At 42.0% G+C, this 25,808-nt stretch overlaps 3 protein-coding genes across 7 annotated transcripts in view; 1 reads left to right on the top strand and 2 right to left on the bottom strand.

Moving 5' to 3' along the window:
• stk10 (serine/threonine kinase 10) overlaps nt 1-1,686 on the bottom strand; it is a 36,077-nt gene extending 34,391 nt beyond the window's left edge. Inside the window, exon 1 of one of the 2 annotated variants that reach the window (XM_034606550.1) lies at nt 1,193-1,686. In XM_034606550.1, coding sequence (XP_034462441.1) covers nt 1,193-1,351 — 159 coding nt within the window. In that variant the 5' untranslated portion in view covers nt 1,352-1,686. The remainder of the gene's footprint in view (nt 1-1,192) is intronic. The other variant, XM_034606551.1, reaches the window with a different exon arrangement.
• A 1,887-nt stretch (nt 1,687-3,573) lies between these two features.
• On the bottom strand, nt 3,574-5,734 carry LOC117774279 (cytokine-like protein 1). Its single transcript, XM_034606572.1, has 4 exons — nt 5,458-5,734; nt 5,148-5,192; nt 4,741-4,887; nt 3,574-3,684 (listed from the first exon to the last, which is right to left on the bottom strand). Exons 1-4 carry the CDS (start codon nt 5,608-5,610, stop codon nt 3,640-3,642), a joined length of 390 nt encoding a protein of 129 aa, XP_034462463.1. The 5' UTR covers nt 5,611-5,734; the 3' UTR covers nt 3,574-3,639.
• A 4,236-nt stretch (nt 5,735-9,970) lies between these two features.
• The window catches only part of stk32a (serine/threonine kinase 32A), a 58,917-nt gene continuing 43,079 nt past the window's right edge, over nt 9,971-25,808 (top strand). The window contains exons 1-4 of one of the 4 annotated variants that reach the window (XM_034606570.1): nt 9,971-10,290; nt 11,491-11,841; nt 17,185-17,240; nt 18,860-19,011. In XM_034606570.1, coding sequence (XP_034462461.1) covers nt 11,790-11,841; nt 17,185-17,240; nt 18,860-19,011 — 260 coding nt within the window. In that variant the 5' untranslated portion in view covers nt 9,971-10,290; nt 11,491-11,789. Of the gene's footprint in view, nt 10,291-11,490; nt 11,842-16,720; nt 16,885-17,161; nt 17,241-18,859; nt 19,012-25,808 lie in introns of those variants that run through there. The other 3 variants (XM_034606567.1, XM_034606571.1, XM_034606568.1) reach the window with 3 other exon arrangements.

The following is a 25,808-nucleotide window of genomic DNA, read 5'->3' as shown; positions in this document are numbered from 1 at the left end:
CCTGAACGAGGTGGGGTCCTCTGAAAAGTCGACATTTTCCCGTTCAGTGTAAACCCAAAGTCATGCTAAGGAATCACTTCTTCCACTGAGGCCTCCCCTGATGTGTCAAAGACTCCCACTGTGCTCCACTGGGCAGCGCGGACACAGAGCGCCTGTGCTCCACAGAGGGGACTGACCAGCCAACACATCCAGATTAAATAAATCCTCCGAGCCAAAACTACTGCTGCTGCTGCTGCTACTGAGGTTTGGGAGGACCAGACTAATGAAGGAGGCTTTCAATGTCCCTCCGGCTGCTTCACATTGGATTCACAGCAAGATGTGATGGGGGCAGTGGGAGGGAAGGTGATTACAGAACTTTCTAAATGTTTGGGAATGATCATAAGAGAAGTGAGAGAGTCCTTCATGTGCACTTCAGTAAAACAGCAAGTGAAACATCTTCAAAATAAAAGGGTAGAAGGTAGTTGTTGCAGGAGGAAGTGGACAGTCTTAGGTAATCTTGAAACCTCACTGACTATCTCTCAAAACAAACCTTTATCGAAAGGATTGTACTTGATTGTCTTTGCTATAGTTTCTTCTGTCCTTACTTTTAAATGATGTATTCTTTTATCTGCTGTTTTTTTAAACTACACTGTTTTTACTTCTTGTCTGAGATGTTTTGTACTCTTGTTTTTTGTTTGTCCTCTCTAAGCACTGGCTGTTTTGAGAATGTGTTGTATAAATAATATTTGTTTCACGAGTGGTGTAGTATCGAGCTTAGCTGTGACCCAGAGTTAAAGAATGGTGACTAAACCTAGTTAGAGTTTCAGTGGGACTGTGGACAGGCGACATGGCTGAGACATTAGTCACCTTGTAGGTAATTGCTGGGATGATGAAGCACCTCAAGGTAAACGGAAGTAGTTTGAACCCTAAACAATGCAAACTTACATTCCAGGAAAGATCAGGATATAAGATATGAGCATCAAAATAACCACAGAAACCCAAACTACAAGGAAATCAAATGTAGGGAGTTGACAACTGATCATTCTTCATCTCTGAATTAGACAAAAACGTTTCTAGAGTGACACTTTAAAAGTTGAAATAGCCAATAAGCCATCAGAGATGATACACTGTTTTTGAAGTGGCGGCCAACAGGTGATCAACCAATCGATTCAACTTTAGATCGATCAGCAGGTGTCTCTGGATCCACACTCACCTTGTAGACCTTCCCAAAGGCGCCGTCGCCCAGCTCTCCAACAATCTCCCATAAGTCGTTGGGGTTGATGTCCCGGTGGACGTGCTCGTACTGCTTCACCTTCTTCTTGATCTCAATGGTGGGGAGACGGAGAAGCTTGCTCAATCTGGAGAATGGCATTATGAACACCGCAACAACATTCAACTATAAAAAGAAATGAACAGGCTCCGGTCTCTACACGCGGAGCATTACGCACGACGAGACGCGCGGTGCCACTGAACAAATCTGCCAAGTAAGTCTTCACTTCCCGCGTCCTTGAGCAAAACTCAAAAAAAAAGAAATAAAACGAGAAGTGGTTTCAAATAAGAGATCCCACTGCGTCCATGTGGACCCTGTGTTGTGCGCGTGAGCTCTGGAGTTGGGACACGTTAGATTCCCATTGACAAAGTGCGGTGGCGCAGGACGCGCGGGGACCACCTGCGGCTGGAAAGTGACCCGATGGAGAGAAGCTGTGTCCGCCTGCGCCTCCTCTGCTCCACACGACTTGTTGCCTCAAACAGGCCCCACCTTGTTACCCAACAACCCTCCCACTGCCGTCATGGAAATGTAGTTTCTTCGATATAACAAGCCCGCGTCACTCTGAACGCAGCCGAGGCGCAGGGACTCCATGTCCGGGTTGGGCTCTGGGCGTGTCCCCCCCCCACTCCCCCACTTCTCAAACAGCTGGGACATTAAACAAACCCACTGAGCGTCAGATGGACATCAGAGGAACGTATTATTTTATAATAGAACCAATTTATTGTTTGTTCATAATCCTGCCGCACCTCTATGTGTAATGGTGTTGATTATTCAATTGTTGAGTTTTTAAACAAAGAGCCAATTAAGTGAGGTTGAGTTTCTGTGTGAGTTCGTCACAGTTTCGTTTACTGCAACTCGTATATTTAAAAGTATTTATCATTTAACCTTTGCTGTAGTTTCTGTTTTAAGTCAACAGCAGCAGACTTTACTCAGACATTACTCCTTACCTGCACGAGCTGGGCTATTGCGCCCTCTAGTGGCAGATTCAGCTCAGTGAACTCGTACCTGTTGAGCGTGTGGAGCCTGACCTCAAAGCAGAAAGCAGGTCAACTATGAATGTCCCTTATTAATACTGAAATGATTTGTCAAAAATCCATCAGTTGAGTGAGAGAAGATTAAGATCAATATTTTTTGACTGAGGAATATTTTTTTTCTTTATTTCGACCAAACAAAACAATTTAAGAGCCAGACACAAAATCTCAAACCTTGGATGATCAGGAGCAGAAAGAAGAATAATCTTATATAATCTGCCCGTCTTTCACAAGACACTCATTCAAAAAGTAAATAATTCAATATGAGGAGTTGCAGATCATTTTTTTCCATTGGGTCTTATAGAAAATAACAAGGACGTCATCTTGGACTCATGGAAAATTATCAAAAAATTAGTTAGTTGAAGTCCTAAATAATATTTCCTCACAGTTTACTGGGTTAAACTGGATTAATTTGGTCTTTTATTTTTATCCTGCATGTATTTTTTCACGTTTAAATGGGTTTAAAAAGACAAAATGAATTAACTTTAGCATTGTGGATTACAATGTTTTATCCATTTCAGGGCGTAAAGACATGATCATCTTTGTTGTAGACATTAAATACAGAGTCATCTGCTTTGTATTCTCTGTACTCTTTCTATTCTCTGTGTCAGTTAATCTCAATACTCTCAGGGGGGGGATTTGATCACATCTCCACTAAGTCCCCAAAGTATAATTAGTCTACGACAGTGAAGAGACAATCTCATACAAGTCCATACAAGCCCTTCAAGGTTTCTACTAATCCCATCACAGCCATGACTTGTTGGTAATGAACTGTATGTGTGTGTTTATCTTGTACAGTTACAGAACTGTTCATTATTTCAAACACTTCCAAACAGAGTTCTGCTGTTGACTTACAAAAACCCAGAAATGCCTAAAAAGTCCTAAATATAAGTTTTAAAATCATGTTATTGGTGGAGAAGTTAGAAGAAGTAATAAAATATTTTAATCTAAATAAGACAGATTTCTATTATATTGTTCTATGTATCTGTGATAATTCTCTATGTAGTAGCCTGTACTGACCTTGTGGCCTACATGACACATCTTATTACTCATGGGAAGACATAGTGAGAGATGTGGAAGATATTTAACAGCAACAACAACAACAACAAAAACACCCCTAAGTCTAATAAAGGAGCCACCGTCATCTTAATGAAGTTTATTATATGAAATGTTTCCTCTTTTAGAGCTTTGTGATAATCAGTGGCAATACCATTAATTATATTCAAAAACAGAAAATATATAATTAGCTACAGAACCATAGTCAACATATGTTTAAGATTAATATCAGTCAATCACTACACATAAGAACTGTAATGTTGTCTCTGTCTGAGCAGACGACGTGATTTCAGAATCCAGACGTTAACGCTCCAGCGCAGCACAGTCAAAGATCGTGAACACCAAGTCCTGTAGAAAGAAAGAAAGACAAAAGTTTGTGATTAAACCGGATTAAAGCATATGGGATTTAATAAGGTTTACTCAGGATTTGTTCTTATAAGCAGCTAAATTTCAGGTGTCTACGAATCAAAATCTAGACTGGAACAGCAGGTACAAATAAAAAACATCAGCACAAAACTTCCAGGCTATAACCAGCCTCATGCTCTGTTTTCTTTTCTGTTAATGGTTACTGACACGTCTGTGATGAAACTGACGAACTGCATGAACTCTTGAAGCTGTGTTGAGACGTCATGGCTCGGCCTGCTCTGCACAGACAGGTCCTGTCAGTGTTTTACAGGAGACCAGCCACCGAGCCAGATGTGCTTCACTTCACAGCTCAGGGAGGAACCAGGACCAATCTGTATAATAATTTAATCTGCATCATAAACCCTGTTTAATCCTGTGAAGTGACTCAGCGGGTGAGCCATCAAATGACAGTCACTCTGAATGTGTGTCATCTGTGTTTGCTCTTTTTCCATTTCCTGTTTCTAGTCTGACTCATTTGATTTACACGTTTATTTGTTGGGGACTTAAACATATGAAGGAATCAACTGATGAACACTTATTTTATTTATCTAAAAATCCATATTAGATGGAGACTGTTTAATGTTAACTAAAGAAACCTCAGTGCTGGTTTTCATAAATGTGACAATTCAGTTTGTGGCTGTCACCTCAGGTTTCGGGCTGTGGCCACTGACAAAGCGAAGATGGTGATGATGAAGATCATGGCAGGAAACAGACTACAGATCTTGGCTTTATTTCACCACAGAGGTCATATAGTAGGGTCAGGGTCAGTGTTCTTTATTTTGTTAAATTTAAGGATGAACTTAAATTATGAATATTTCCTTTCATGACTCTTTCAGTGGTTTATCACACAGTTGACTTCAGGATTGTTTTGAAGATACAGAGAAACCATATTTGAAGACATCTCTTTGTGCCTCACCGAATTTAATCCACAAATCAATCCGTCTTCATGACACAATTTGAATCTGATTGTGTTACACTTGTTGAGACGGTGTGTCTTACCCCGTGACATTTCTCTCCCATGAAGATGAAGAGCTGTCTCAGATTGCCCCACAGCTTCCTCACGTCTCGGGTGTACGCACAGCGGCGCTGTCGCAGGCCCTCCACCAGGGAGATGTAGGTCCTTATTTTGTACATCACGCAGGCGTTCTGGCGGCATGAGTTACAATTAGTGTCCCTTTGCATGATTTAAAGAAGCTGAGGTTTTGCAGCCAGGACACCACAGAGGTCAGAGAAAATGTCATAACAGCCAGATGGTTGAAAACAGAGTGAAAGGTAAACAGCTGAAAGAACGGATCAGAAAACACTCTTTGTTTTGACTATGATTCTAGTAATTGAACCTAGTAAATTTACAATATACAATTTATAAACTTTTGTTATAATAATGTGGAATTCAAAGTCATACTTACATGTACATCAAGGTAGAGATGTGGCATGTGTGCCATGCACCTACTCTGGATGAAAAGAACAATATGAATCTCAGTGTTTAAAAACAATTGAAATTGGTAAAATAATCTAATGTTACTTATAAAGACTCATAAACAAATGAAATATTCTCACATCTAGCCTATACACTTTAATCTGATGGGATTCAAACTAAATCAAACATGTATATACACCCAGATAAAGGAAAGTTAACATATCTGCAGTGTGTTCCTTATTGGAGCATTCGAAAGCAAACAAATCCGAAAGAAATATCACATCAAAATCTCCACTTACAGTTTCAGAGTCCCACTTCAGATGTGCGGCCCACTGGGTGAGCTCTCGTGCCATGTTCAGTACCTTGGTGTAGCATGTTGGTGGGAAGAAAGGGGAGCTCAGCACCAGAGGCACCAAAAATGAAGCCAGCAGCAAGTGGTTAAAGATCGCCATGACTCTGTGACACCTGCAGCACCTACAGAGCCTTTGTGTCAGATGCACACATGCAGCCACGTACACATGTGGACATCTTCTAACACACCCCCTCTGTTTACTCCAGAGTTATTATGCAGCTGCAGAAGAATGACGGGCGACGACAGACAGTACTTATCTTTATAGAGGAATTGGAGCCAGGTTGACAGGATCACTGTGACTTTGGTAACAGATCAGATAAATGTATAAGTTTTACTTTTACTTTTTACTCCAGCAACAATAAATTTGTGATTTTGTTTACAGTGAATGTGTGAGCATCTTCACCGTCTGCATTTATCTTTCCTGCTACTTCCTTCTTACTATGAATATATTTTTTTAAATTGTAATTCCCCAAATAAAATCTGTGTGTATGCTGCAGGAAAATTGAAGCCTGGGGCGTCTCAAGACCCCGACTCAATTGACTGGAATGAAATGAATGTTTATTGTTTATTGTTTATTGTTTATTGTATATTGTATTATATTCTTTGATTATGTGTAGCTCTTTTGATTTTAATAGAAAACACTCAAGGTTTACTTGTGATGAAATGTACTATATAAAAAAGGGATCAGATAATAAAAGTGTCTGGTATTAATATGCCATAGAAGCTGTTTTCAATATCATCTTCACATCACAATGTCAAATGGTTTTGATAGATTCTATCAGGGCTGAAAAAGATATGAAAGTGAAAACATAAGCATTGACATTTTGAAGAGAAAAGCTTGAATAACACTTCCCACTAATAGAGGTTTGCCATAATTAATAATTTATGCATCGGGGAGGAGGATAGTGTTTAACTGTTTATACTCAGGTTGCAACATTGATTATAAAAGCGATATTTACTGTAAAGTCTTTTCCCAGAGGAACCTTGCTGTATAATATTAAAATAAAACCGACTGCTGACTATTTCCCTCCACTAGATGGTGCTAATTTCACAGACTACAGCTCCACATGTACCTCTCATAATTGTAGAAGTCAGGTCTCCTAAAGCATGATGTTTGAGTTCCTTAAAAAGTCCTCACTCCATCCCTAAATGTACCATACACCGGCTTTCTGTGGCAAAAAATACCTTCAATTACAAAACTAGGACAACACTGGCACAAGCTGAGGTCTCCTACATTATGAGTGGCTTTCCTTGGCCTCCGTCCAGCTGTGATATGACATTGCCATCACTTATCTCATCTAAAAGAGCAGCACACTTCCTGATGCTGCCAAACGCCCGATCGGGGATTGTTGTGCTTTTGACTGATGCTTGTTACGTCCTGCGGCGCGCCAAAAGTTGGAGGTCTGTTCCCCCCCCTCAGCATGAAGATGGATGGCCCAGGCTGAGTGGGTCTTGGCATGACGAAGAGGCATGAAGAGGAGGAAAATATGCAGTGTGCACTGTAAGCATATCCCTGGTCCCAGAGTCCACACCACTCAGCGATTATCCTCTTTGACCTTGGTCTCCTCATTTAACATTGGACAGAGGTGACCTGACAGTCTATATAATGGATGGGTGTGTTTTTCAGTTAATGATGGCCATGAAAGTTAATGGATGATGAGAGATTGGATTACAGGAATCTCCTCAAAAGGCAGTAAATTTTAAAGCTGCAAACATATATCCTGATTTTGAAGCCCTGGTAATTCACCGCATACGAATCCCAGAGCTGACATGCATGATGTATAAGCACTTACGTTTTCTTCAGTTTCTAGATCTGCATCTGTGCTATTCTTTTTCAGATCTTGAAAAACATTTCAATCCAAATTTTGATTAGCAACTTGGGTGAACGTTTATCATCAAGTGAGTAATGTTACATTTGCATTTCTTTGGACTGTGGGAGGAAGCCAGAGAAAACCCACACAGACACGGGGAGAACATTCAAGCTCCAAAGAGAAAGGCCTCGGCCAAGCTGGGATTCAAACCAGGAACCAGGTGCCAGCAGCAAACCTTTGTGAGGTGTACGATAAAGGACATTTGGATTACATTACCTAAATTTCCCTTGTGATCGATAAAGTATCTATCTATCCATCTATCTATCTTTCTACTGTATCTATCATTCACAATGCACTCACTCAAATTGTATGAAGAGAAAATGGCAAAGACGACAGAATTATTCTACACTCTATAAGTATAATGCTATTTTTTGCCCATTTTATCTGAAGAATATGGTTGGTATCGGGGATGTGGAGCTGGATTGGTGAATCTCCTGTCTGTCAAAATGCTCCTTTTCAGTAATGCTGGAAGATGCTTCATCTACATGTGCTCCTGTCATTTGTGGGGTCCCCCAAGGATCAATTTTGGGTCCCCTTTTGTTTACTCTATATGTGGTATGAAAGGGGCTATATAAACAATCCATCATTATTGTTATATCATTATTTTATGGTTATAAATAGTTGCATTATATAGTCAGCAGACAGGGATTTTAGACACAAATTTAAACATCACTAACAGATGGAATGAAAGCAGTATCGTTCTATAGCTCTTACACATTTCAAACCCATTAATCTATTGACTCCAATGACCCTGCTGTCCTTAAACATTGACAATTTAGTAATTTGCTTAATACCACATACAATTCCAAAGACAAAAATATATATTAAATATTTGTATATACTATAATTTGATTAACAGGGGTCGATAAGTATCTGTTTCACCTGGACTTGCTGTCTGTGGAGTGTGGGAGTGTGGGAATGACGACTCCACGCTGTAAGAGCCCAGCTGGTCAGCTACTGTCCGTCTGAGAGGTTGTCGTGCCAACCACTGAGCCACTGCCTTGTGGAATTCAGCTATTGGTGGTGGAAGGTGCAGAACAGCTGAGGTGTAGGAGTCTTGGGTGGATGTGCACTATTTCTCCAGCCTCAGTTGCTACTCAGGGGCATCAAGTTTTGGCACGTGCCTGTAAAAGAGTACATTCAGCCAGACTGTTCCTCTCCGGAGGGCCTGATTTATCTCTCCCTCGGCCTTTAGCTTGGATGAGGTCAGCTCCTCCACTCTTTTCTTTCAGGCCCTCCAACTCCTGACACAGGACATCCTGCTCACTCCTCAGCCCCCGGATCAACTCCTGATCCTCTCTTCCCTTTCGGGCATGAGAATCTTTTCTGCCTTGAGTTGCTGCTGACAGGCGTCTTTTTGTTGCTGTGACTGCTCACTGAGCTCCAGTCTTAGGGTCTGCTTTTTCTGGTGATGAGACTCTTTAGTATCACTGACAGGAGATGCTGCCGTGAGTTTTTAACACCTCGACCTGAGTGCCTGGATCTTCGCTTGCAGCCTCGCGGTCCCTCAGTTGTCAGGTTTGATTATTGACGCCCAGGTTTGATAGATCACGTCTAAAGATCAAAGTTTTCACCTTCAGCGGTTTGACAATCGTTGAATCGTTGACAGAAAGTGATGTAAAAAGATCCCAAACCACGACACTGCATTGTCATCTACTATTTGTCTTTCATCATGTTTTGGGTTTCTTTGTGTCTCTCTGTAGTTGTTTTGTGTCGTTTTTCTGACTTTGTTACTTCTTTTGGTTGTTTTGTGTCTCTTTGTGGTTATTTGACCCACTGATACAAAATGTTAAAGGTCCCGACGTGTCACAGACTGCTTAAATACAAAATAAAAGCAGGTAATACTTATATGGTGAACTGAGCATTTCACCTCTCAACAATATCAAACGTATATTACATCGATTCTAAAAGGATATTAAAAAGCCAATAATATAAAGCACAGTGCAAACTCAGTATAGACTCGCAATGAAACACCAGAGAGACATTAGTGTTCAATATTCTCTCTGTGTAATTACTATTTCAATATAAGTTTAATGGCTATTATGAGGCAGCAGCAGGCTCAGACCGCCCCTCACCTGGGACCGTGTTGAAACAGCACTGTCGACAATCTGCCTTTAAGCAACTCAAGCAAGTCCAGCTGCGTATATGTATGAACATGTGCCAATGACCTGTTCCGGGTGAGTTATAAACCGTCACCAGCTCTAGGGGGCGCTGTTCTAAAGCTGACCATGACCTCTGACTCTATGACAACAAGGGGACAAACTATTTTGCTGCAGGTCTTTGAATAAAGAATATTAGAATATATTTTAAAGATTAGAAAAGACTAAGAGAGGGTTTTTTTTAATTCAAAGAAAAACGTTATAAATAAGACTTTACAGTGGACTTGTACTAATATACTTGTTATGATTGTCTCTTTGTAAGGCTGCTGAAAATGTAACATCCCAGTAGATTTTCAGATATTATAAAGTGTCATCTACTGAAACACATGAAGGGGATATTTATCATTTTCCTTCCTTGTGAGTGAATGTTGACGACAGGGATCCTCAGCCCCGCAGCTACATCACATCAGCCTATGAAACGTGCCTCTCCAGACGCACGCTGGTTTCCAGCCCAGTACACAGGCGGCGATGTGGAGGTCAGTCGCTCACCAGCGCACTTTCTCCTCCGGATCCCTCTCTTCGCTTCCCTCCGTCCTCCAGAAACATTTGGGATCTCGTTTTTTTTTTGCGCATCCCGCAGGTCACGTCCCGCTGCGTGGCTCCAGGTGTCCCGCGGTGCGTCGTCGGTCCGGACACGGGACCAGACAAGTGATGCTCTGAGCTGCGCTGTTGCTCCGCGGTCGCCTCGCGTCTCTGCAGCAAACCGGGCTGGAGATGGTCCCGTGCTCGAGTCGCCGGCTCCGTTCAGAGGTAGGTGCCCTGCAGGGAGGCAGGGGATGGAGACACGGACTTTCTATTCAGCGCATGTTTCTGCCTTTCTCCCACATATGATCGGATAAGGGCTCCGGGCACTGTGTCCTCTGCGGCAATGCGGCTTCTCGCACTAATTTCTGAACATTTCATTGATTGTGGGATATTCAAATGTGCTGTGTTGACCTTATGATGCAGCCGGAGGATGACATGCATACAGGGCTTTTTTCCTCCTGGAGGGTTGAACGTTGCCTCAGCGAAATGAAGTTTGCCTGTTCGACCCCAGAAATACATCCCATGACTCAGTTATAGTCATTCTCCTGTTAGATATTGCTTTGGCACAAGATGTCACTCAGTTTAAAAATGATATGACTGCAAACAACAGAGCAGTAAAGCTATGACGTGTTGTGATTTACCATGAAATAACTCGAGTAAACTTACTTTTTGACACCTCTGACACCAGGGTATTACAGAGATAAGATGTAATGCAGGGGCTGTTTAAATTAAACATCCATATATAAGCTCACGTTTCACAAGACAGTTTTCTTTTCTTCAAACACTTAATTATTGTCTTCTACTAGTGGAGAATAATGTAGTAACTCATGGAATCATGGAGTGAGGCACCCTGAGGGATTACGGTACACAACGGCAGCAAACTGTAAATCAAAAAGCCTCCAATCTTGTGCTCATAATGGAAAAATGGATGATACCATTCATCACACACACACACACACACACACACACACACACACACACACACACACACACACACACACACACACACACACACAGTAGAAGGGTGCTCCTGTAGGATCACGTTCTGATTAAAATATAAGGGGTTCAATAATTGATAAAGGAAAGGAGGAACGAAGGAGAGAAGACGAGACGAAGAAGACCTCCTTATTTGAAAAGTAGAAAAGAAAGTCATTCTCCTTACTCATCAAGGCGTCTGTAAAGTGAACGTTGCTGCTCTTGTGCCACTATTGAAGCACAAAAAATATATATTTGTTCCATCTAAGAAAGGTCAGCATTGATCTTTCCACCGATCATTCGATTCTGTCCATCCATGTCCCAGGAGATCTGCCTTTAAACTTTACTTCCCCCCCCTCTCTCCTCTCCTTCCCTCTCTCTCTCTCTCTCTCCTCTCCTTTCCTCCCTGGTGGCGGTGGCGGTGTCCTGTTTCCTTGCCTCCACTCACAGGTTAGACTCTCAGTCAACAGAGGGCCACAGCCACCAACACATCAACCACCCTGCTTCTGCCGGCTGGCAAGAGTCATCCGTCTCCCTGCGTTCATCTAAACAGCAGTGAGGAAGGACAGTGCTGAGTGGTCCGGCACGTGGGGCTGTATGTGTGTGTGAGTGTGAGTGTGTGTGTGTGTGTGTGTGTGTGAGGGGCTGTAGTGTTGACCAGGCTATGAGTGCGTCTCAGAGGGAGAGCCGTTCGATGCTGAGTTGAGCAAAAGGAGCCAGAACAGGAGAAAACTGCGAGAGGAGCAGCCATGGGGCTCGGACAATCCAGCAAGGCTCCGGTCACGGATGACACGGACGAGGGTGAGTGCCGAAAACAATCCAAAATTCTTATCAGGCCGAATCTTATTTGTCCTTTATCTGCTTTTTTGGCTCAAACAGGGACAACTATAGCTGGGAAGTTGGCACACAAGTCGTGAGCAGGATTAACACCATCAGTTTATCCCGGGGGTTGTGCACCTTTTCTGCAGCCTTATCAATGTGTTAAGCTATTCTATTCTATTAGCTGGAAAGATTAAGTGCACTTACAGTAAATGGTTAGAGTGATGTAATGCTGATTAAGTGCCACGGTGATGGAAAAAAAGGAATACCCCTTTGCAGGAGGCACAGCGATGGAGAGAAAGGTGGATATTTATGCCACGATACATATGATGATGGAAAATAAAATATCATAACAGAGTATAAAGTTGTTTTGTGAAGCCCAAATATATCTATGGGACTTTTTAATCTCTCTTATTTTGGCTTTAGTGTTAAACTCTTGATATTTCAGATTATTTAAAATTGGTTGAATCTGGCCAAGCTATTATCCTGAATGACTGATCGACATCAACGTTGAGTTATTCTTTGATTGGCAAAAGATTTCTGCTTTTTGAACTTATTTCCGCCTTTTTGTTTGCGACCTGCAGATAATACAATGTGAACTTATTGATTTGAGTTAGTTCCTGAAATTAATTCCACTCGGGCTGTGCCCCTGGGGGACTTCAAATAAGTCTGTGTTACATGAGTCAGTGTTTAAGTCAGAAGTGAAGAGGCTTTCCCTGTTTATTCCATCACTGTAGAAGAAGTAGGTGCTTCTGTATATCTGCTATTAGACGATATGCATTTGCTTTTTTTTCTAGAGTTGCAAACTGGACATACATTATGTTTTAAGCTGATTGGGATAATGCTCCATAATTATTATTAGAATATATGTTTTTTCTGATATGAATTTCCTCACAGTTTGACAAACCGAACTTACTTCTTTCACCCTGCCTGTGTAAAATGACCGCCTCCCACCCTGTGATGAAATCCATTTCTTTGGCTTTCTATATGTTCCACTGGAGGCAATCCTCTATCAAAGAGAAAAATCATTATTCATGGTTAACCTTGCAGCTTACTCATCTAGTGTGCTGTTCTGGGAGTGTCACTCAAAGCCAGCGCTTCTGTGAACTCAGAGTTAATGGAACGGTGCAGCTTCTCTCCCTCGCAAAAAAACAGCGTGGGCGATTTCACCGAGGGCAGTGAAATAATAAACACAGGAGGCACGTTCGTTTTTTTCATTTTTTTTGAATTGGAAATTAAAAAAAATCCTAGCTGGAAACTAAGTAACCCCCCTCGCTGATGCACCTCACGTCAGAGAAAAACCAGACGGGTGTTCCTTGACTCTGTTGTTATTGTTTGACATTGCACTGGGACCATTATGTCCCCTCAGTGCATCGTATGCACTCCCAAGACACCTGGGAAACACGGGACATGATCGAGGGAGGGAGACGGACAGGGATGGGAAGGAAAAGGAGGGAGGAGGAGAGATACTCAGAGGTAGAGACAGAAAAATTAAAAAAGACTGGAGGGATGGAACAAATGAGTGAAAACATTTAATAATAAACATCCAAAATCAGAAATGGAAGTGAAAAGAGGAAACCCAACGTTCCAATTTTTCAAATAATGACATGTGTCGTTGACTTGGAAACTGTTGCTCCCGGCGCTCCTGCATCCCCGGCTGTTTACATTCACTCCTCTGAGTGGCAATAAAGATGCAAATTGAGTTTTCCTCTTCATACTTCATAAACGTCGAAGGTCGCCGCAAGGTGATATCCGCCATAGATGTTGAATTACGTTTGTTTGTTAATTGAAATTGTTAATAATGGTAAATGATACAATTTAAAAAATATATCAATGTACAAAAACAATCTGTGGCAAGCTCAGGTTCATCTATAGCTGAAAAACTTGGTCAACAAATATATGATCCCCCAATTTTGTTTTTCACGATATTTTCAGAAAAAATAGACACCCAATCTAAAGCAAATTATCGGAAAATGATGCCCATGATATCATATACTGTAAGTGACATCATGAAAAAGTCACAATAAGGTAAAAGAATGTTGACATGCGTAATTTAAAAAAGTGCAATTTTTCAAGCTACCTCTGAACGACCTGTTGCAATGAAGCAGATTAGACACATGAGCCACAGTTTATTTCTCTTTCTTACAGCTTGTGAATCTCTCACATATTTTATACATGGAATATTTAAATAGCCACCACACCCCTGGCTTTTACTGTCGGATTCAATCTTTTCACTAAGACAAAAAAATGAATTTTGTCTAAATCTAGACACAACATTCTAAATAGAGTTTCAGCATTTTTTTTTTATCATTTTGTTTCTCACTGCTAACAATCTACATTTATTTGCAGAATATGTTCACAGACAGTTTTCTTTGCCAGCGTCAGTGCAAAGACAGACGCTTGGTTTATAATTCATACTCAACCCATGTTAGTTGATTTACAGAGAGGTGTGTGCATGAAGGTGAACTCTGTCCAGACATGTTTATCTCCTCAGAGAATGATGTGTGTCCCTTACGTGCCACATGCCCTTCTTCGCGTTACTGGGAGAGCTCCGGCTAATGGACAGGCCCCATTAACTGCTGATCATACTTTATTCACATTGCAGTGGCACATGGACCCATGGGCTGTGTTTCAGCTGTCAGAGCGACGGTGTGAGCGCAGATGTTCCCACTCCGGTGGATCCTTAAGTGATTTACAGGCTTTTGTGTGAGGGCTGGGAATGAGGGGAGGACGAGGGGAGAGATCGAGACGATAACATTTTACTAAACAATAGTGTGTGTTGGTAACATGTGCGTCACGGCCAACAGTGGCTCTGCTGCATCTCTGCAATCCGTTTCCGTTTCCACCTTCTTTCTGTGATCACGTATGTTTTAATGCAGCCAAACTCATCCTTTGGTTTTCTCTCATTTACATATTTTTCTGTTAGTGTGAGACACAAAATTTGATCGAGAGTCACGAGTCACCAGGTGAACTTAATATAAATATAGGTTAATGATCATATGTGATCCCATGAAATCCCATTAAGGGACCAGCAGTGAACTGGCGCTTCCCGAGCAGCCATCAGTGAGCCGTGCTTTTGCAGCGGGTGACACGTTCTATCATTACTATGAACACAAACGCACTTTATTTCAAGTCAGTCCCACCTACACCTTCACTAAAGGGTGCATACAAATGTGTATTAATCCACGGCTGAAAATAGTCCCCAGGAAATCTTCTATATTTCTTCTGTTTGAGACCTGTTTTGTAAAAGCAACAGTGACCTATTAGCACTGGATCTGTGACCAGTTTTTAAAGACCTTCAGCAGGAGCCAGAGGGCTTGGGGCTGGAAGGGTTTTCTCCTCTAGATGAAAACCTGCAGCTGGTGTTTGCTGGTGTATCCAGACCCTTTTTTATTTTTTTAAAAGGTCAGTGACAAGATGTCAAAACAGCATCTTAAGCTGAAATCATAAGTTCTGCCTGACTTGCTGTGCGGGTCAGCGTGAAGCGAAATTTGTCATCTGCCCTTTTCTGCAAAAGGCCCGAGTGGACATGTTCGGGGGAGGTCCACACGCAGCCCCACAATGCATGACTGCACACGTGTAAACATGACGGCGGCTGAAGTAAAAATAGAAGCATTTGGGGAGTATATGAGTGCTGTGAGGGTAAATGGAGCGTGAAAGACAAGAAGAAGATGCACTTTCGAATTTAGCCAAAATTAGTGTGGACGTACTTAGACACTGAGCTAAAGACAGCATCTGGCAGAAAGAGAGAGAGAGACAGGACATATACAGCACCGTCACAGACTCAAACCGAACACGCGGCGAATTCAATCCAGACTTATTAGCATGTGTCAGTCAAATTTAAATTGACTAGCCGATGAGCTCCTTAGTGAGATGATTTCCTCGGTTAGTTTAAGCCACAGAAAGGCTGTCAATGTGTCAATTCCACTTTTGCAGATTCCGATCATTACGTGCTTTTGTTACTGGTGTGTCCATCATTTCATGCGGCACATTAAACCATTCAAATTTCAGCCGGGGAAACAAAATACGATAATATCCATCTCGCTCCTCGTCTCTCGCTCTGTGTCTGACTTCGCTCTTTGCATGTGTATGACCGCGCCTCTCTCCCTCTCCCCCCCCCCTCTCTCTCTCTCTCTCTCTCTCTGCTCACCGAGCTCTGCCCCGTCATCCACGACCACAGCTGTCTCTCTGAAAAAAAAACCCATCAGTGCAGGATCTCCATGTAGCTCAGCACCATGTTTATCTGAAGTGTGTTTCCGTGTATATATGTCGAGTATATTCGCAGGGGCGCGCGTGCTGTGTGTGTGTTTGTGTGTGTGTGTGTTAAAGTGGACATCATATGGCCCTGTATCAGAGGAGACTGTATAAACACTCCAACACAGAAAGTGTGAGAGGAGGAAGTGCCAGTGATACGTGACTAACAGAGCATAACATTAGCTGTCACATCCAATAGATCTAGTGTCTGCAGGCGGAGTGTGTGAGTGTGTGTGTGTGTGTGTGTGTGTGTGTGTGTGTGTGTGTGTGTGTGTGTGTGTGTGTGTGTGTGTGTGTGTGAGTGTGTGAGTGTGTGTGTGTGTGTTGTTAGAGGCAGGTAATGCTCGAAGTCAGCACTATAATTGTGTGTTTTTGAGAAAGACTCATTGCCCTACGAATGTGACTGTGGTCAGATGAGTGCAGGATGTGGGCAGCAGCTGTTCCATCCTCTGGGGGAAAACGGCAGAGAGGGAAAACCTTCTGTCCTGGTTGTCATGGCAGCAAGAAACAAACAGCACCCATCCGGTTTCCAATTGGCGATAAATGCTGCTGATAGGAGGAGGAGGAGGAAGAGATAGGGACTCTGGTTTATGTCGTGTGTATGTGTGTGAGGGAGACACAACAGTGAGGCCGAGTTTGCAGAATGATACAAAGGCTGGGATGACACCAAGCAGCTAGAGATATGCTTTTGTTCAGGAAAAAAAAAAACATGCACTGCTCATAAAAAGATGTCTTTGTGCTGAGGCTTATTTCCATTCTCCGCTATATAATGTACCTGGACCTGTAGTTGCCCTGGAGACGTACATCTACTTTAGCTTGAATGTCATTATTGTTGAAATAAGCTCAAAGCAAAACGTTGCGGTGCAACTACTGTAACTGTACGGATGCTTAAAATGAATTCTTCTCAAATTTCCAGTGATTCACTGACCGGATTTTTATTTTAAAAAGGACGGAAATGTGTGTTCTAATATATTTCAAGGTGATATCCATCGATTTTTGTATGTTTAAGCTATAGCAAAGTAGTTTCATTTTGACTTTCAATCATGCAATTTCTTCTCTTCTTTTCTACAGTCAATTTCGACCACTTCCAGATCTTAAGGGCAATAGGAAAAGGGAGCTTCGGAAAGGTAAGCCAATGTTGACCGAAGGGATTTCCAACGGCCTTCCTGGTTTCTCTAGAAACAGAGAGATGGCCTCCAACACTGACGTTTTGAACAATAACAATATTGAGAGAATTGCGCCTGAAGTTGTTGATGCTGGTAGTAATGCCATATTGATATTACTGTGGCAACTAAATCAACTACTTCATATATTTTCTCAGATACAATAACTTTATATTAGATAACTTTATCATTTTCAAATGGGGAAATTAGTTTGTTTTGCTAAAACAGCACAAAAAGACAAGTAACTAATACACAAGTTAAACAAAAGGACTGATTTTCAAAATAGCTGGCAGTAATTTCTCTGTCTATCAACGACTTGATTTGCTTGTGGAGACCTTTCAACATAAGGTACATGTTACTACACATAATATGCCATGTCCCCACTCTCTCTCAGTCTCATATCATCATATACGGTCTTGTGAAGCCTTCAGGTTTAATTTGCTCTGTGGAAACACATCCGAGGTTATAGCAGCCTCGTTTCCTCTCGCTGTTAATCTATACGGTGAAGAGCAATCCACATCAGCAATTACAGTACATGTAAGCACATATAGCGACACGCATGCACGCACACTCGCACGCGCATGCACACATGCAATACACACCCACATGGCAACACCACTGTCCAACAGCAGATAAGCAGTCTAATCACAGTAGATGGCAAGCTGTTCTAAGGGAGGAGTGATGTGATCAGGGTCTGGCTGATTAACTGTGCCAGCTGGGCCACAGATCACTCTCTCCGATAGCAGTAATCACTGGCTTATTGACGCTTGTAGCACAGACGAGCACGACCACAAATAAATATGGGGAATTACACTGGCGCATATTGGAAATACTGACTATTCTCAGACACGTTGTCAAAAAGGGGGCAATCTCACCCCAGTTTGATGTAAACACACAATGACAGATTGCACCAGGTGTTATATTCTGCATCCACACAACCACCACATCAACCGTGCTATTTATTTCCACTGACGCAAGCGCCCCCGAGTGCCGTTTGAAGCCGTTCTTATCTTGCAATTTTGCAAGAAATTCTCTGTTCCCTGCTGACAAGTTACTAATTCTAATGAAGGCTAACATAATGTTTCCCATCTCTAAATTGCAAAACATACCGGTGTGAAAAGTTGAAGGTGTTAGGAGAGGATTAAAACTGTGATTGTGGAGATTAAAGACAAATCCCGAGGTTTCCTTCCTGTCTTGTTAGATGGACATTTCCAGTTCTTGCAATGATGTTACAAACACCTCGTGGGAGTGGCCGTGTGTCACATGCAATACAGCTGCAGACAAACGCGGATGAATGATGGAAAAAGCACTAGTGGGCCGACACATATTGTGAAACTGGACTAGTTTTCTATTTGCCAAAGAGAATATCAGAATTTTTTTAATGTTGGTTGTTAAAAATAAATAAAGTAGCGGCTTATAAGGGAGAACTAGATCTGCATCTGACAATTTGGGCTTCAATAAGAAAATATTATACAGTATCATTTCGCACAAACGAAATGTTGACATTCATCATAATTGCACACGATGTTCATCATACTGATTCCGGCAGGGATTAAGTATTAATCCTCATGTGATCTCATTAGGTCTGCATCGTGCAGAAGAAGGACACTAAGAAGATGTACGCCATGAAGTACATGAACAAGCTGAAGTGTGTGGAGCGCAACGAAGTGAGGAACGTCCTGAAGGAGCTGCAGATCATGCAGAACCTGGAGCATCCGTTCCTGGTCAACTTCTGGTAAGCGACAGAATGAGTGTTTGAATCAGGTCTGCAAAGGTTCCTGACGTGTAACCTGATTTCCACCTCATCAAAATCAACTCCACGTGGGCTTCTGTTTCACACTGGTTATTTCAATCAGCCATCACAGCCGTTTGGATGTTTTTTGGCGCGCTCTGTGTCGATCATTTGATTTTATTTGTGATTGAACCCCGTCTGTTAAATCCGTGCAAGCAGAGACGCACTTCTGCATCGCCCCATTGAAATAAAGGGCCTTTCTCACAGTCTTGATTTGAGCCTGCAGAAAGGTGTGGACCACTGAGGAACACTCACAAATCTCTGTCCACATCATCTCACTCTTGAAAGTTGCTAAAAGGAAAATCTAGTTTGCTCACTGATCCGAGCTCGACTCTCAGGGACACGACTCCCCTCCCTCGGCAGCTTCTCCGTTTGTCTCACCACATTTGGGGGGGAGTTGAGGAGGTCTTCTCCTCAACTCTGCTCACGCTGATTCAATCCGAAAGCGCTAAACTCAGATGACTCACCGAGCATCTCAGAGAAAATCCTCCATCACAGTTTGAAGGAGCCAGCTCATTTTGAGATGTCTGATAAGGATGGCTTGTTAATTTGCCAACTAAAAGGCGTCATTAATTCTTAACAAGAAATCCCGCTCTGCAGGGTTTTAAGAGGAAGACGCACTGTTTTTCTTTCAAGCTGAAAGTCCAAAGCTGAAAATAACATCCATATTCCTCCCAGTCCAGTTTTTAAAAACATATCAGCTTTTAATTTATCTATTTACCTCTTTTTGATTTACAGGTTCGCTTTTAAAATCACTCCCTAACAAAAAAACACAAACATCTGAACAACTAAGTGAGATACTTTCCATGTAGTGACTTTTTTTTACTCCTCTACCCTTTGTCTTCTGCCCCACTTTTCTATCCTCCCTTCACCTTGCTCCCGTTTCAGTTAGATCTGCTTCTGAAAGCACTGCTCAAGCAGAATCAGTGCCTGGTCTTTTTAATTAGTAATTGAGGAAAACAAAACTAAATCCTCCCACGTTGGGAATGAATGAGTCGTGGAGAAGGAAACGACAGAGTGGAGAGAAGTGCAGCATACGGACTCATCAGACAAACAATGCCAGGGCTTGCTTTCTTTCTTGCTTGATTGCCTGCTGTGTTGGACAAAAAAAAGGTTGGAAGTTAATGCGTTTGGCAGCATAAACCCCTCTGGGTGCATGGGGGTGATTTCCTCAGGAGATGTGCTTGGGTCAGCGCCGTGCCCGCTCGCCCACTCTCTCTCTCTCGCTCTCGCTCTCTCTCTCTCTCTCTCTCTCTCTCTCTCTCTCTCTCTCTCTGTGTCTGTCTCTCGCTGTGTTGAGTTGGCGTAAGTTATGGTTGTCCTGAGGTAAGCACTCAAGGTCAGAGACAGGAAGAGATTGCTGTGCCGGGCTATACATGCAGAAAAATCAGGCTTTATTCTCTTCTTTTGTACCCTGCTCCTCTTTTCATCCACCTCATTTTATTAATCCCTTCTCCTCCTTCCTTCACCACCTCACGTTTCTCTCCCCTTGCTGTCACTGCACCTGCACCTGGGCGTGACCTCAGGTGTTTTGTCTGAGCAGCAAAGCAACAATGGATTTGGAAAAACAGGAGCAGGGAAAATTCAACAAGTCATTTTTCCGGGAATACTGATTTCGAAGAAGCACAACCTCTGGCATTGGGGCTGTGATACGGTCAGTTTATTGATGTGCCAGCACTGGTGGGGCATCCCTTTGTGCCTGCTCTGCACAAAGTCCCACTGTGTAAGGAGAGCCCTTGTTGGCAGGCCAGGATCCACTCACATCGTTTCGGAGACATCAGTCAGAGAGCAGCTGTATTCAGCTTTCCGTCTTGTTGCCCCTTTATCTGCAGATTTTGCGGCTGATTTGTTTCTTGATGGAGCGGATTTCTGAGAGGAGGAAGTTGTGTAAAGTACGCGCTCTCGCTGTTTGCTGGATGTGTTGTGTGTGTAATGTGTTCACTGGGAGCGACACATTTGTTCGGGACACCAAGCAGAAGGAAAACAGTCGAGCAGTAATATTTCACACACACTGCAGATGGTGTCTTTTGTTATGTTGATGTTCTTTCAATAGCATCTGGTGAAACTGTTTGGTTCGTGAAGAGGAAAACAACCTAAAAACTACATTTGGAATCATCTATAGAGGAGGCAAATTCCTAGAAGGCTCAGAAAAAAAGAAATAGAAAGACTGCTCAATGCCAGCGGTGAGGTCAAGATTTCATAATTCAACTTTCTTTTAACAAAGTCTATAGAACAGGTCATGCTTGATGTCTCCCATGTTTAACCTCTATGAAAAATGCAGCTATGATGTAACATGCTTTTGTGAAAACGAAATAATAATTATAACTGTAACTGTCAAAGACAAAAGACAAAAAAAAGCACAAAGTCTAAAACGTTGCTTGAGGGAGACCCTCTTTTGTTCGGCTATTATGTCATCTTACTAATGCATTACATTAAGCTTTACTCCCCCATTCATGTGCATTTGTTTTCCTTTAGAAAGCAAAAGAGTTATGACATAATCAGAAATCATCAGTATTCCTCCAAACATCTGAGTATAAAAGGTCTAGTTCACCAGATAAGTTGTATCACACAGGCACTACAGTTATCAAGCCACATTTTGAATGAATGTGACTCCAATATTGTAAGAATGCAAGAGGAAAATCTACTTTTACCTGAGGTATAAACTGTATCCTTGTGTGTGTGCAAAATGTGCACATCCTCATTTACACTGCTGGCAATGCTGAACACTGTAAAGCAGCATGTTAAACATTAGGCCTGGCAGAAGGACCTGATGTAATGGAAGATCATAAAATTAGGGGTCGTAAGAGTGAGAAAACATCCTGATCAAGTACTGAGCGTAATTATTACTTTTGCAGAAGTAAAAACGGGGTAAGACCAATAAGATCATTTGCTTTATTGCTGAAACCTGAAGCCTTATAGCTGAGACCACATCACATTTCACAGCTTGTGGTTACAGCTGTTTAACCACATTTGTTACTATACAAACCTTTGATAAAGCCTTCACTCCTTTGAGACCACATTTAGGTTTTTATTTGGATCTGCAAAAACTTTTACACACTCACCCAGTGTTTCTCATCAATTACCTGGACTGTAACAGCCACAGTTTCATAATGAACCAAACATTGTCTACACTTCCTCGAAGAGATCTCTAAGATAGTGTTGTTGCTCAATTCATTCAAATAGAGCGGTCTGCGTTATTTGCCTCATGCTTGCTTAATCTCTCCCTTTTGCATGTTTGCGCTATCGTGTCGCCCATAAAGTTTTTACCATCCAGGAAGACGGTCAGACCTCATAGTTTCAGCTGCAGAGTGGCATTCAATGTAACTCCCTCACATGGAGGAACTCTTTCACTTTCTCTCGTCTGTGCACCTGTCATCCGGACTGAATCAATTCTGTGAGATACACTGCTCATAAATAACAATCCCCTAAATATGTATGAACTTTCTGGTCAAGATTCCCAAATAATAACTCTAAATTGTTGAAAAATGCCTCGTCCAACAAGTTTTGTGGTAACCCATCTACTAGTTTTTCAAATTCCTGCTAACAAACAAACGTTATAGCCTCTTTGGTGGAGGAGACTTATCACTTCACTCACTGACTGTAAATGGAGTTTGAGAGTTACATTTAGCATGCATGTCAACATCCAATTCCTCTGTGCTTTTCTGAAAGCGATGTGTTTATGTATTTTTTCTTTTGCATGAGAGTGCATCCATGCATGTGTTCCCAAGCAGCGTTACACACACCGATGGGAGCTGTCAGTCACACGGAGGTGTTTGGTGATGGGGTGGAGGGAGGTCACAGGGCTGTCGGCAACAATCCAACACGTCACAGTGTGAGCAGTCGGCCGGCTGTGTTGGTTTCAGCAGGAAGCTGTCATCAGATGAGTGCCTGTGTATGGACAGACAGCCTCTCTGATCAGTTATATTGGCCATATTATTACTGAGATTTTACTGATGTGTTTTTTATTTTGGCGACGTTACATGGATAGATGTTGATTAACAAAAAACACTCTTGCCAAGGAGCCCAGTAATGAAAGGAAGTGATGTTCTCCTTTCGCAGAATGGATACATCTAGAGATATTATTAATATTGTTATGTCTTTTATAGAGGGAAAATAAATGTTTATTTGAGCACGTAATGTACTGTAATAAAAAACTTGGATTTTCTTTTGCTGAATACTGAAGTATGGAGATCTGCTCAGAATGATTTAAGGTCCATAATCCGCTGTCCTTCAGTAATAGACAGAAATCAATGCAATTTGAAAACTACAGCTGCTTTAGTATTCTTATGTTCAACTTTGCTGCTTCACATGTCATAACTGTTACATTTTAAAGAGGGAAACAGGGTCGCTTTTGAGAGGACACCCTCCCATTAGCCTCCGAACCCCCCAAAAGGTTTCTGGACACCTCCATTACTGAGGTGGCCGGGGGTGCCTCTGCCTCTAAAAGCACCATGCAGGATGCGTTTCCATCAGACTGACTGCCTGGAGGCCACAGGGAGGTCACATTGAAATGCATGTGTGTCGGAGTAGAGGCAGACACCAAAGGGAAAACAGGATGAGTGAGAGAGAGAGACAGAGATCGGGGGAAATAGAAACAATAATAGGACAAGAGAGAGAAACACAGCAAGCTGGTGATTACACAGGCTTGATGCCACGAAGGCTAATGAAAAGACTGCGCCATTTCAACATGATGTACAGGTGCTAATCCGCTGTCTGAATGCCGTCCTCTACTCCCGACCAAAGACGTTGGTCGAGGCATCAAGTGACAGCTGCTAATTGATGCTTGAGATGCTTGCTTCTGTTCTGTTGCTAACGGACTTTTTCAGTTCTTCGCAGCTGCAAAACGCAAAACGACGGTTTAAAAATAATTCTGCTAAAATAGAAAGTACTCATCGGTGGAGTGATTATTTTCCACTTCATACTTGTACATCTGCTTCCATTTCTTTCTTGCCATCATTAGTATATCATTAGGCAAAAATCTCTACATGCTGCATTGAGCCATATCAAAAGGAAATTATATCAAATTTTCTTTTAATCATTTTTGATTCACGTGTCCAGAATGATGGCATTATGCTGTCAATCCGGGCATCCGTTGTTTATTCTTAATACTTAGGCTTATTATGTCTTTAAAGAAAAGTGAGTAACACCAACAAAGTGTAAATGTGAGCATTTCGTCAAAGCTGCTAAACAGTGACACCCACATTTTTACATTTGAAAAAACGTGAATGGAGAGTGTGAGTTCTCCAATGATGGCTAATTCTTTCATTTATATTTTCAACCTTGAGCTCTAAATGACCAGGTGTGGCTTAACGAGGAGAGTGACTCTTTAAAACCATATCAGTCATTCATGGTGAATTGGGTAACTTTCCTGACCCGGAGCGTACCTGTGACGAACGACTTAATGAGCACCGTTTCTAACTCGTTTTGACAGCGGTGGCAGGAGGCCAAAGGAGACTTCATTCATATTCAAGCACCTTCGAAGTACAATGTTACCATTTCAGAGAGAGAGAGAGGAAAAAAAGAAAGGGGCTTTTATTGTATGAGAACAATTTACACTCCAGGTACAGAGTGAAATACAATGAAAACACTATTAGCATCAGGTCAGTCCGCCCCAGAGGGATGCTGTTGATTTGTGGCTTTAAAACCTCACATACTGTGTGCTTAGAATAAGAAATGATTATTCAGTGCAATGATGTGCACTCATGCAGATGATCAAGTGTTGAAATAGCTGTATACTATGCATTTTTGCATGTGTTCATGTGTATGGGTACGTCTATATATTGGATTTTATCAAGACAGTGCATCCCTCCACCAAGGCTAACACCCTATCTTTCTATGTTGAAGAAACCACCTTATTCGAATCAACTCCCAAAGTTAAAGGGTTCTTCCTTGGACCATTCCCCACCCTTTCACCTAGTTTCAAGGAAATTGGTGAAGTAGTTTTTGCGTAATCCTACAGACACACACTAACACATCTGCCTTGTGGAGGTAAACGAGATTCAGGTACTGCAGTCTTAAGAAAAAGGTGCCGTGCGGCAGTGAGTGTGTCTGGTGGGCACTCACAGTTATTAGATTGTGCTATACAGTAAATGTATACAACAATGTCATAGCTGTCAACCCTCTTTGTGGCAGCTTTGTTCCTGACCAACCATGTGAGAGAGTCTTGTTTGCTTATAGAGGACGGAACAAACCTCCCAATCAATGACGTCCAAGGCCTGCTCTGTTTTTATCACCTTGACTTTCTGCAGGAAAGACTTATGGGACAGAAAACATGGGAGACTCAGCCAAGCATGAGAGCTGGTTTTCTACTCAATTAAACTGGTATCACAGGGGCCTCAAGTGTGCCATCAATTGACTTGATGTCCCCCATTAACACCCGCTCGACCTTCTCACCCAAGATATCACCAGGACATCATCCAGCCACGTAATAATAACACATTGTCATATCGATATACATTTTAGATTTATCTATGGTTTTCTAAGCACTGACACTTGGTTGGAATCACCAATAACAGATCTTTAATCAGTATTCATTGGGTTTTGTTCCACTTTATTTTATATGACACCAGTCCACTAAAATAATCCAGGATTCGCCACTGATACCAACGGGACGGCTCAGTTACAATTAAATCAAATGTAATGGTGTAGGTAAATTAACAACATAATTACCCAATCAAAATAAGGAAATGAAAAAGGAAGAGTTTAATTAAATTCAGAGATGAAGTTAAAGTTGAGAATTC

The sequence above is a fragment of the Hippoglossus hippoglossus genome, chromosome 14 (assembly GCF_009819705.1).
Source record: "Hippoglossus hippoglossus isolate fHipHip1 chromosome 14, fHipHip1.pri, whole genome shotgun sequence".
NCBI lineage: Eukaryota > Metazoa > Chordata > Actinopteri > Pleuronectiformes > Pleuronectidae > Hippoglossus > Hippoglossus hippoglossus.
The sequence above is the reverse complement of the archived record's forward strand: the minus strand, read 5'-3'. Positions and strand labels throughout refer to the sequence as shown.

What these genes read in the sequence shown, in the direction of transcription:
- LOC117774279 (XM_034606572.1), bottom strand. Translation starts at nt 5,610, where the DNA reads ATGGCGATCTTTAACCACTTGCTGCTGGCTTCATTTTTGGTGCCTCTG. An exon ending in TGAAGTGGGACTCTGAAACT is followed by an intron (nt 5,193 to 5,457) that starts GTAAGTGGAGAT and finishes CTTTTCATCCAG; the next exon opens with AGTAGGTGCATGGCACACAT. An exon ending in ATCTCTACCTTGATGTACAT is followed by an intron (nt 4,888 to 5,147) that starts GTAAGTATGACT and finishes TCATGCCGCCAG; the next exon opens with AACGCCTGCGTGATGTACAA.